The following is a 12,408-nucleotide window of genomic DNA, read 5'->3' as shown; positions in this document are numbered from 1 at the left end:
CTGTGACACAGAGTGTTGGACTGGATGGCCTGATCCAACATGGCTTCTCTTATGTTCTTATGTAACACAGAGTGTTGGACTGGATGGGCCATTGGCCTAATCCAACATGGCTTCTCTTATGTTCTTATGCGACACAGAGTGTTGGACTAGATGGGCCAATAGCCTGATCCAACATGGCTTCTCTTATGTTCTTATGCAACACAGAGTGTTGGACTGGATGGGCCATTGGCCTGATCTAACATGGCTTCTCTTATGTTCTTCTGTGACACAGAGTGTTGGACTGGATGGGCCATTGGCCTGATCCAACATGGCTTCTCTTATGTTCTTCTGTGACACAGAGTGTTGGACTGGATGGGCCAATAGCCTGATCCAACATGGCTTCTCTTATGTTCTTATGTGACACAGAGTGTTGGACTGGATGGGCCATTGGCCTGATCCAACATGGCTTCTCTTAAGTTCTTCTGTGACACAGAGTGTTGGACTGGATGGGCCATTGGCCTGATCCAACATGGCTTCTCTTATGTTCTTCTGTGACACAGAGTGTTGGACTGGATGGGCCATTGGCCTGATCCAACATGGCTTCTCTTATGTTCTTCTGTGACACAGAGTGTTGGACTGGATGGCCTGATCCAACATGGCTTCTCTTATGTTCTTCTGTGACACAGAGTGTTGGACTGGATGGGCCATTGGCCTGATCCAACATGGCTTCTCTTATGTTCTTCTGTGACACAGAGTGTTGGACTGGATGGGCCATTGGCCTGATCCAACATGGCTTCTCTTTTGTTCTCATGTGACACAGAGTGTTGGACTGGATGGCCTAATCCAACATGGCTTCTCTTATGTTCTTCTGTGACACAGAGTGTTGGACTGGATGGGCCATTGGCCTGATCCAACATGGCTTCTCTTATGTTCTTCTGTGACACAGAGTGTTGGACTGGATGGCCTGATCCAACATGGCTTCTCTTATGTTCTTATGTAACACAGAGTGTTGGACTGGATGGGCCATTGGCCTGATCCAACATGGCTTCTCATATGTTCTTTTGTGTGGGCAAGACCTCAAATTCACATGTTCCTTCAAGGTGAGGTTTGCAACCACCCTTGCAAATCTGTCTTCTCGAGGTAATTTGTTAAACTTGGAGAGATGAAGTCACTGAAAGCCAAAGAAACCCACTCCAGTGGAGAATTTAGGGTCTCCATGGACCAGAGTGCTTCGCTATGGGGAACTGGCTCACAGAACAACAAGCTTGTGAGGGAAAATGTCAGATGATACAGCTATCATTATCAATGCTCCTGGTGTGTGTGGGGGGTTAGGGTTAGTGCTGTAGGAACTAATGTTCCTAAACACCACTAAATCAGCTGCAACGCCTGGATTCAGGTCTCTGAGGGAGGCCCGTTCACTGGTGTTCAAAAGAATCACCCCGGGCATTCGCCCGAGTGACTGTTTAATGAGTAGCAGAGAGATGTAGATGAGACGTCTGACTCGTTCTGCTCTGTTGACCTCAAGGTTAATCGCATTAGAGGGAGACCCATTACGGAGGTAGCATCCCTCAGAATGTTAATGGGAGGGAAGGCCAGATGACAGAGAGAAGAACTGGCTTGTGGAACTCAGTGTCACAAGATAGGGGGGATGGCCGGGAACACAATCAGCTTTAAAAAGGAATTTGACAAATTTATGGAGGAAAAGTCTATCAGTGGTTGTCACCTATCAGGAAGGTTGTTTGTGTGTGTGTGTGTGCAGGCAAATAATTCTCCCAAATTATATGGAGGGACAGAAGGAGAAAACCCTAAAGAGAGTCTCTCTGGTGTATGAAAGCAGGTGAGACTTCTCTCCTGAGACCACACCTGACTTCTGCATTTTTCCGTAAATGCTTGTATTAAAAAGACCTTTTCAAAAAGCCAGGTTCTGCTGCCTGATGAATCCGGAGTGGCTTTTTTGCTGATTAAAATGTTTCATTGCTCTGACTGACGAATGGATGGAATGTTCCAGCTCTACTTGGAAGGAGGCCGAGCAGGCAGGCAGGGAGGGGAGCTGTGTGGTGGGGCAGCCAAGAGGAAGGGGAGAGCCCTTCCCAAGGGAGAATACATTTTTCCTCCTGGGCGCAGCTGCCTTGCGGTGGCCTCAGGACAAACTCTCAGGTTGTGCCATTGATCAAAAGAGAAGCTCCCCCTGTCTCTGGGTTACACTTTCCCCACACTTATTCCCAGGGGTGGAATTCTAGCAGGAGCTCCTTTGCATATTAGGCTACACCCCCTGATGTAGCCAATCCTCCAAGCGCTTACAAAAAAGAGCCCTGTAAGCTCCAGGACGATTGGCTACATCAGGGGTGTGTGGCCTAATATGCAAAGCAGGTCCTGCTAGAATTCCACCCCTGGGCTACACCCCCTTGATGTAGCCAATCCTCCAAGAGCTTACAGGGCTCTTTTTTGTAAGCTCTTGGAGGATTGACTACATCAGGGGGTGTGGCCTAATATGCAAAGGAGCTCCTGCTAGAATTCCACCCCTGCTTATTCCACTCTCATGGCTGCAGTTTGGAGGCACAAGACAACACAACAGCAGAAAACATCAAGTCTTGCATTTGGGGCAGACAGAGGAAGAGGAGACCTGGCCCTGGTGCTTCTGCTGACTCTTGTGTCGGCCATAACCGGGGGGCCAGTCCCTCGGGGGAGGTCAAGCATTCCCCCTCCCCAGCTGCTGTTAACAAATGGTCCACAGACCGATAGCATGACATCACTTCTCGGGAAAACCCAGAAGTGATGTCAGTCCTCTCCCGGACTCAGTCCTTGTGATGTCACTTCCAGGTTTCCCCCGGATGTGACATCACAGCATTGCTGATGGCCTGCCCCCATGCCCACCTTCCCCCGCAATCTCCCACCAAGAGATTCTCTGCAGGTTGATTCTATTACCAATGGCAGAAGCACCACACCTCCTCCTTCGCATAACTACAAACCTCATTTTACTATACGATGCTCCCTTCCCAAGGGAGAATACATTTTAATCTGTAATTTGTTAATGTGAGGATGGCATTAAATTGAGTTGGGTTATAAACACAGGACATGACAAAAAAAGCAAGTTACAAGAGAGGCAAGAGAATGTTCCAGGTGTCTGTGCAGCAATTAAAGGGCTTCATCCTCAGTGTCTTGCCTGGTGGCTACCAGCTCTCCCTTATGGCTTCCAGTCATGCTCCCTTTCCCAAACACGGCTGCCCAAGAGGGCAGGGTCAAGATTTAGCTCCTCCCCCTCACACTCTTCTGCCACGTATGCTGGGATAGGGGCAGGACATTGAGGGGGGCGGGGGGAAGGAAGCCATTGGGCGATGCCGCAGGGTACAAAAACATGGGGCATTGCCAGTGCAGGGTGTTCTCAGCTGACCTCAGCACCCATCACACTGGCGGGATGATCTGTTGGATCGCCGATGGTGCCACTCACTCCCAATGCAAGAAGACGAGTCTTTCAACACGCTAGACTTTCCTGATCAAGTTATGCTTCAAGGTGATGTACAGAATGGAAAATGTTCTTATGACATTTTGCTTTTTGATGCATTGAAGGCTTACCATTTTTGCAGACTGGACAACACTGTTCTGGTTCATAGACCGGGTTGACACACTCAGGCACGGCACAGTCTGCTACAACACAGTGCACTTCATTGCTGGGCTCACAGCGACACCATTCGCACGGAGAGGGCTAGGAACAAAGCTCAAATTAGCCCATCTTTTCCCCCTTCCAGCAGAACAACAGGTGCATAAAAATCGGTTCTCAAAACATTGCATTTATCCAGCATTCCCAGCAACATACTAGCGACAATAACACATATGCAGCTGCAAAGCTTAGCCTCATTGCAAAGCTGTCTCTGACTGATGTTTCACGCAGGCCTCCAAAGACCTGGGGCAGGTTTTCAGCAAGGAATCCTCTCACCTATGTGGTTTAGGCCAGGGGTGTCAAACATGCACCCCAGGGGCCGAATCAGGCCCCTGAAGGGCTCCTATCAGGCCCCGGAACAACTGGCTGTCCTCTGCCTCCTTCTCCCTCCCTCTCTCTTGCTTCCTTCTGCATCACAGCTTACTTTGCAAGGCTTGCTCAATCGCACAGGAGCTACAGAGCAAAACCTTGATGTTCTCCATTGGTTGAGGCTCGCCCCCACTCCTGGTCCCCTGGGGAGGGAGGGAAAGAGTCAGAGCTTCCTTTGCCCAGTTCCCTGGATCCCCTGGGAGAAATACAAAGAAAGCACCTTTAAGACCAACAAGTGCTAATGTTTTAAGCATGTTTTAAGGCGGGTTTTTTAAAACTTTACTTGTGTTTGTCTGTGTCCTTTAAAAGTTATCTCCGCTACCTAATCTTAAATAGGTACATACATGGCCGACCTGACATAGCCCAACAAGGTGCTCCTGAACTCATGATCTTTTCTACTTCTTTCCCATTTCAGACAGACCTTTTCATTTCCACTTCAGACACTGTGTGACTCATGAGAACTCCTCCCGTGCCACAAATTTTGTTAGTCATTTCGGTGCTCCTGGACTCCTGGTCTTTTCTATTTCGAACAGCCCAGTTTCCTCTGAATCCCAGAGCCAGGAGGCAACATCAGGGGATGTTCTCAGGGGAAGTCCTCGGCCTCTCTGCCTTGTTGTTGGCCCTCCAGAGGAACTGGGTGGCCCCTGTGGGAGACAGGAGGCTGGACTAGATGAACCCTCCCTGGTCTGACCCAGCAGGGCTCTTCTGATGTTCTTCTCAGGGGAAAGACTCAACCTCTCTGCCCTGTTGTTGGCCCTCCAGAGGAACTGGTTGGCTACTATGTGAGATAGGAGCTGGACTAGATGGATCAGTGGTCTGACCCAACAGGGCTCTTCTAATTTTCTTCTCAGGGGGTAGGCCTCAGCCATTCTATGACTTCTTGTTGGCCCTCCAGAGGAACTGGTTGGCCACTGTGTGAAGCAGGAGGCTGGACTGGATGGACCCTCACTTGTCTGATCCAGCAGGGCTCTTTTCTTATGAAGGCCTCAGCCTCTCTGCCCTGTTGTTGGCCCTCCAGAGGAACTGGCTGGCCACAGGATGCTGGACTAGATGAACCCTCACTGGTCTAATCTAGCAGGGCTCTTCCAGAGTTCTTAGGAAGATCTTGGCCTCAGCCTCTATGCCCTGTTGTTGTCCCTCCAACGGAGTCTAATGCTTGTGGTATTATTACCTGGCAACAATTTTTATAAATGTATATCTATCTATCTGCCTCTGTCTTTCTTGTGGTATTAACAAGATATCTTGTTCATATGGGCACCCTACAAGTCCTTCTTTCCTTGGCTTAGAGAACATGAAGTTAAGCCAACTCTTAACTCTTTCTGGGCAGCTCAGGCATTTTGCTTGTTTGCTTTTTATCTGTTCCATTTATTTTCTCAATTTTTAAAAAAAAATAGTTTAGGATTTTCTCTCTCTTCTTTTAGCCTGTGAAGGTGAAGCCAAAATTAATGTTAACGATAGTCCAATAAGCCATCCCATAACTATGCTCCATTTACCCGACTCAGCCATAGCTCGTTGAGTACAAAATCCTGAGGTGAGTCATTTCCCACACAGCACACAAGTCAGACACCAACTACCACATCAATATCAATACTCTACCTCCATTAATTTGCCCGTTGCATAATGAGAAGGCTAAATATTATTACTTGGGCTGTCAAGGGACTCCATTCCCATAATAAATGCACCGAGGCACTCAGGCGTCTTCTGGGTTGGCAAATCGGCATCACTTTTCTCCAAGAGACTCACATGCCTGCCTACGGTGGCCAACCAGGTGGGGAGCCCAGAGCTCTCCCAAAATCACAGCTGATCTCCAAACTACAGTGATCATTTTTTTTCTGTAGAAAATGGCCACTCTGTCAAGAGATGTCTGCGGCACCCCTTCTATGCTGAGTTCTCTCTCTGCCTCAAACTACACTTCCTGACCGTTAGAGCGGTTCCTCAGTGGAACAGGCTTCCTCCTTGGGGGGTGGTGGGCTCTCCTTCCTTGGAGGTTTTTCAACAGAGGCTAGATGGCCATCTGACAGCAATGGTCCTGTGAATTTAGGGGGAGGTGTTTGTGAGTTTAGAGTGGTTCCTCAGTGGAACAGGCTTCCTCCTCGGGAGGTGGTGGGCTCTCCTTCCTTGGAGGTTTTTCAGCAGAGGCTAGATGCCCATCTGACAGCAATGAAGATCCTGTGAATTTAGGGGGAGGTGTTTGTGAGTTTAGAGCGGTTCCTCAGTGGAACAGGCTTCCTCCTTGGGAGGTGGTGGGCTCTCCTTCCTTGGAGGTTTTTCAACAGAGGCTAGATGGCCATCTGACAGCAATGAGGATCCTGTGAATTTAGGGGGAGGTGTTTGTGAGTTTAGAGTGGTTCCTCAGTGGAACAGGCTTCCTCCTTGGGAGGTGGTGGGCTCTCCTTCCTTGGAGGTTTTTCAACAGAGGCTAGATGACCATCTGACAGCAGTGAAGATCCTGTGAATTTAGGGGGAGGTGTTTGTGAGTTTAGAGCGGTTCCTCAGTGGAACAGGCTTCCTCCTTGGGAGGTGGTGGGCTCTCCTTCCTTGGAGGTTTTTAAACAGAGGTTGGATGGCCACCTGACAGCAATGTGGATCCTGTGAACTTAGGGGGAAGGTGTGTGTGAGTTTCCTGCATTGTGCAGGGGGTTAGAATAGATGACCCTAGAGGTCGTTTCCAACTCTATGATTCTATGATTCTAAGAACTTCGTGACAGTGAGAACGGTTCCTCAGTGGAGCAGGTTTCCTCAGGAGGTGGTAGGCTCTCCTTCCTTGGAGATTTTTAAACAGATGCTGGATGGCCATACAACAGCGATGAAGATCCTGTGAATTTAGGGGGAGGTATTTGTGAGTTTCCTGCATTGTGCAGGGGGTTAGACTAGATGACCCTAGAGGTCCCTTCAAACTCTATGATTCTAGGATTCTATACACTCTCCTCCCCAGGCTCTAGGTCCAAATCTTCAGGAATCTCCCAAGGATTTGGCAACCTGTGCCCACCTGTGGTATTCACTGTCTCCGGGACAGCTGGGTGGGGAATGCATATCAGAACTTTGTTTAGTAGAAAAAGCCCAGCAAGAACTCATTTGCATGTTAGGCCACACCCCCGACTCCAAGGCAGCCGGAATTGGGTTCCTGATCAAAAAAAGCCTTGCCTACGGCACCAGCAATACTCACAAGAGTTGGAAAACTTGTGACGGGGGAACATGACTTCCCTCTGTATTCCCCTCCCCACATTAGGTCCCCTTTCCCTCCCCCTGGCAACCCCCATTTCCTCTCCCCTTCCCCCTGCCTCAGTCTCCCCTTCACAGTCATGCACCAACATATCTTTCATATGCCTACCAGCTTCAGCTATAGTTATTCTTCATGTATACCCTGGCTTTCTCCACAGTTGGGACCAAAGCACGTACAGTCGTCATCCTCTCCTCCTTTTTATCCACACAATAACCCTGTGAGGTAGACTAGGCTGAAAGTTTCTGACTGGTCCAAAGTGAGCTTCCACCACAAGATGGAAAATCCAACTGGAGTCTCCCAGACAGACCCTACTCTGAAGATCTAACGGCTGGAGTACTGTGTGCAATTCTGGTCACTGCACCTCAAAAAAGATATTATAGCATTGAGGAAAGTGCAGAAAAGGGCAACAAGAATGATTAAAGGTTCATCAATTTTCCCTATGAAGAAAGGTTAAAACGCTTGGGGCTCTTTAGCTTGGAGAAACGTCGACTGCCGGGTGACATGATAGAGGTTTACAAGATTATGCATGGGATGGAGAAAGTAGAGAAAGAAGTACTTTTCTCCCTTTCTCACAATACAAGAACTCATGGGCATTCGATGAAATAGCTGAGCAGCCAGGTTAGAACGGATAAAAGGAAGTACTTCTTCACCCAAAGGGTGATTAACATGTGGAATTCAATGCCACAGGAGGTGGTAGCAGCTACAAGCATAGCAAGCTTCAAGAGGGGATTGGATAAAAATATGGAGCAGAGGTCCATCAGTGGCTATTAGCCACAGTGTGTGTGTGTGTGTGTGTATTTGGCCACTGCGTGACACAGAGTGTTGGGCTGGATGGGCCATTGGCCTGATCCAACATGGCTTCTCTTATGTTCTTATGCCTGGGGCAATGACACTCTGTATTCTTGGTGGTTGGGGGGGCACAGTGGGAGGGCTTCTAGTGCCCTGGCCCCACTGGTGGACCTCCTGATGGCACCTGGTTTCTTGGCCACTGTGTGACACAGAGTGTTGGACTGGAGGGGCCATTGACCTGATCCAACAGGGCTTCTCTTATGTTGTTATGTTCTTATGTACACAATGCAAGTATTTTGGAGTGGCTTCTGTTGGACAGAAGTCAGTGGTCAGGCCTAGCTGAGTTATGCAAGTCAAGGGGTATTAAGTCACCCAGTGGTTGCTGCCAGGTCTGGCCTTTGTGAGTCCTCCCTCAAGGCCAAAAGAGCTCTGGAAAGCATCTGCTTTGGCATGCAGAAAGTCCCAGGTTCACTCCCCAGAGTCTCCCCTTGAAGGACCAGGCAGGAGGGGATGGGAAAGACCCTCTTCTGCCTGAGACCCTGGAGAGTGGCTGCCACCCTGAGTAGAGAACACTGGTGGACCAAGGATCCAGTCCAGTAGAAGGCAGCTTTCTGTGACCAAGTGTCCCTCCCCCTGCCTTTGAGTGACAGAAATCAGCCTTAGAATGCTGTGGTTGCCTAGCAACAGCAACTGAGGGCTTCAGTCTTAAAGTTACAGGTGCAGTGGGGTCTTGCAACACCTCTAGAAGGCAAAGTTCACTCTCGGCAGCGGAAAAAAAAATGTGAGTTTGGAGTTCAAAGTGTGTGCTTCCTCCGATATGCGGTCCTCATCCTGAGCAAGTAAAAGCAGTTAAGAAATTTCCAACCTGTCACTAAATCCCATCACTTCCTGGGATTTATTGTCACCAAGAGGGAAGGGGGTGGGATGCGGGTGTGAGAAGCTGGTAGGAAGGAAAGAATGACACAAATCACAGGAGCTGCTATTAGGGAGGGGTGGTCTGTGACCCACTTTTGGGTGGACCCACAGGTTGGGAAAGACTGCTTGAAATGACTCCACCACACACGTCATTCTTTATGAGCTCAAGAGCCAGAGAGCTGAGAAACGGCCCCACCAGCAGCTGGGGAGAGACCCCTCCAGCTCCCTTTTGCAGACCCCCTCGCTAGCGCCACCTGCTTCCTCCCCGCCCCCCCCCCCCCCTCCGGCTTCCCTACTTGACTGCAGTTCATTCCACTTGCTGAGATTTTGCTTGCTTGGCATTCCCATGCAAATCTTGAGCATGCTGCACTTTCCAAAGTGTGCGTTCCCAGCTTCGTAATATTTCAGCAACCATTGGGGTCAGGATTTAAAGGTGCTGCAATTAAGCAACCTTGGTGAAGTGCTTGGAACTTTGCATTGAGGGACAATCAACTGGATTAATACATGCTGCAAATTTCTGACTCAACAAAAACTGTCAAACCCTCGTAAGAACTACAGGGAAATATATTCCTCTGATGCAGAACTGAACTTGGGCAATGATGTTTGGTCACAGACAGGGAGACGGCTGGAGGAGCATTTTGGGGATGGAGCCAGAAGACCTTAGGGGTATTTCATCCATCCATCCATCCATCCATCCATCCATCCATCCATCCATCCATCTTATATCCCACCCTCCCTGCCAAAGTGGGCTCAGGGTGGCTTACAGGTAGAGCCAAGAGCAAGGGTTTGACAAGCATGACTGAACTCCAAAGGGAGTTCTGGCCATCACATTTAAAGGGACTGAACACCTTTTAAATGCCTTCCCTCCACTGGAAATAATGAAGGAGAGGGGCACTTTCCTGAGAGCTCTTGTTTGCGTGGGTTCAGGTGCAGAAAAGGAGCACAAAGGAGAACCAACAGGTTGACATTAAATCAAAAGAGTTTTCGGCTCAACATTAGGAAGAACTTCCTGACAGCTAGCGCAGTTCCTCAGTGGAACAGGCTTCCTCCTCGGGAGGTGGTGGGCTCTCCTTCCTTGGAGACTTCTAAGCAAGAGGCTAGATGGCCATTTGACAGCAATGAGGATGCTGTGAATTTAGGAGGATGACCCTGGAGCTCCCTTCCAACTCTAGGATTCTATGGTTCTTGGGGGGGCGGGGGTGTCACGGAATCAGACCCCAGGTCCAGACTTTTTGGAACTTGGGGGAGGGGTGGAAGAGAGGCATCAAGGCTTTTAAAACCAGCCTGGAGAGGCTGCAAGGTGGAAGGGCAAGGAGCTTCTAAGCAATAAGGCAGGTAGAGGTGCTGCCGATGACTTTGGGCGCTGGGTGCGTGAATAAACATCTGGCGGAACTGGCTGGGGAGTTCTGTGTGGGCTTGGGGAATGGGGGCCAAGAGATTCTGGATGGGCTGCAACACTACAGGTCACCTGGGAGACCCCCAGTCATGCCCCAGGAGTTCTTGCAATCTAATTTCTAGAAGTTTATCCTCACCCCATTTTTTTCTGAATATCTGAAGAAGCAGTTCAAGTAGTTGACAGTTTGTTTTTGCACATCAGGGGGGAATGCTGATAAAGCTTTCCATAATGAATGCACGTGAGATATTTGCTGGGGCTCCATATCATTTTGTTGGCCCTTGAAGCACGCTACAGTTGCTGATTCCAGCAGAGGTTTCAGGGGCCTTTACAAAAACATTGACCTGGGAATCACCACAGGCCATTGTAGCTGGGCGAAGGCGCCTGGTTGCCCTCGCTCTCTCTGCCTGAGAGCTCCTTTGTGTGGCTGCAGGGGGAGGAAAGGAGCACAAAAGGAGAGAGAACAAAGGAGGGGAATCTTTGCCGGACAAAAGGCTTCTCAGCTGAATGGCCTCAGATAGACCCCAAATGAATCGTTTCTGCACATCCAGGCATCCTGCACATGGCTGCACTTTGGGACTCAAAACAAAGAGACGAGGGAAAAAGGGTTCGAAGTGTGGGAGTTTGGGGGCTGGGTTTTTGTTTGTTTTTTGTGGCTGGCAGAGGGGCAGGAGGACACGCGGAGCTCTGGCTGCTGACCATGCTAATTAATTAAACGAAGCACGCAAGATGTTGGTCCTGGAGGTGAACTAATTTGTAAGAGCTACACCACTTTAATTTGATATCTGGCATGTGGTCTACTCAGGGAACGTTCCCACTGCACTTCCTGGCGCACTGCTCCTCCCCGCTTTGATGACTTTGTGTTGGAGGAAGACACCGCAGCGGGAAACTCTGCAAGAAGGGAAGGGAAGCTATCAAGTTGTACATTTCTGTCTGTAGAACAGCTGTAAATATTAATGATGCTCGAGACAATGGTGGTTCTGAAGGAGATGTTTATTGTAATGGTAATTTCGGCTGGAAGATGAGAAGGGAGCCAGAGGAAGAGCTGGGAAGAAGATGAATCAGACAAATCAAGGGCAAAAGGGCTTTATAATTAGAGCTGAGGCTGAGGGTGAGAAATGGGAAGAGGTGGCTAAGAAAGAAAAAAAGGCCCCGAAAACACAAGGATGTTTTTCAAGTAGAAAAGGAGAGGACTTTCATCTTTGCTTTGATGCCTCTGATCTTGAGGGGGGAAGCCAGGAACGGAAATGGACCTCCTGCTGAAGAGGCAGAGATCTAGACGGTGTTAAAAAGGATCCCAAAATAGGCTAGAAACTTCCACCTTCACAGCAGGTGAAAAAGCGGAACCAATCAGGAGGATGAAAGCTGTTTTAGAAATGGGAAAATGGTAGCAGAATGGGGGGAGAGCATCACCTCGGAAATGTGGTTCAGAGATGAGTTTATTTATTTGAATTTGATGCCTATATCAATATATTGATTTCGGAACCCTGTCATAGGGGATACGATCAACAGAACTGCAAAATGCAGCTATGAACAGACCGGCGGGAGGATTTCTCTTCAGACCTGAAAGAAATCCCAGGACTGCAGACGAAGCTGAATCAGATATACGGCAAATCTAAAATCTAGGAAGGGAATTGAAAACAAATCAGCCAGTATCAGAATGCCCCTGTATAAACTGATGGTGTGGTCCATCAGTGGGGCCAGGACACTAGAAGCCCTCCCACTGTCCCCCCCACCAGTACCAAGAATACAGAGCATCACTGCCCCAGACATAAGAACATAGGAGAAGCCATGTTGGATTAGGCCAATGGCCCACTCAGTCCAACACTCTGGGTCACACAGTGGTCAAAAAACCCAGGTGCCATCAGGAGGTCCATCAGTGGGGCCAGGACACTAGAAGCCCTCCCACTGTGCTCCCCCCAAGCATCAAGAATACAGAGCATCACTGGACACATTTATTTATATTAGACTTTTTTTTGTTTTCACCAATGGCTGATGCTATTCAGACTATAGAAGCCGCTCAAAATAGATATGCTTCTCACGTATGTTTTAAATCTGCAGAAATGTGATTTACTGAGTCAT

General features: G+C 48.9%; 1 protein-coding gene across 1 annotated transcript in view; it reads right to left on the bottom strand.

Annotated features, from left to right (window-relative positions):
- VWC2L (von Willebrand factor C domain containing 2 like) overlaps positions 1 to 12,408 on the bottom strand; it is a 129,474-nt gene that overhangs the window by 82,733 nt on the left and 34,333 nt on the right. Inside the window, exon 2 of the mRNA XM_060256915.1 lies at positions 3,553 to 3,682. Coding sequence (XP_060112898.1) covers positions 3,553 to 3,682 — 130 coding nt within the window. The remainder of the gene's footprint in view (positions 1 to 3,552; positions 3,683 to 12,408) is intronic.

The sequence above is a fragment of the Heteronotia binoei genome, chromosome 16, assembly GCF_032191835.1.
Source record: "Heteronotia binoei isolate CCM8104 ecotype False Entrance Well chromosome 16, APGP_CSIRO_Hbin_v1, whole genome shotgun sequence".
In the NCBI taxonomy this organism is placed as follows: Eukaryota; Metazoa; Chordata; class Lepidosauria; order Squamata; family Gekkonidae; genus Heteronotia; species Heteronotia binoei.
The sequence above is the reverse complement of the archived record's forward strand: the minus strand, read 5'-3'. Positions and strand labels throughout refer to the sequence as shown.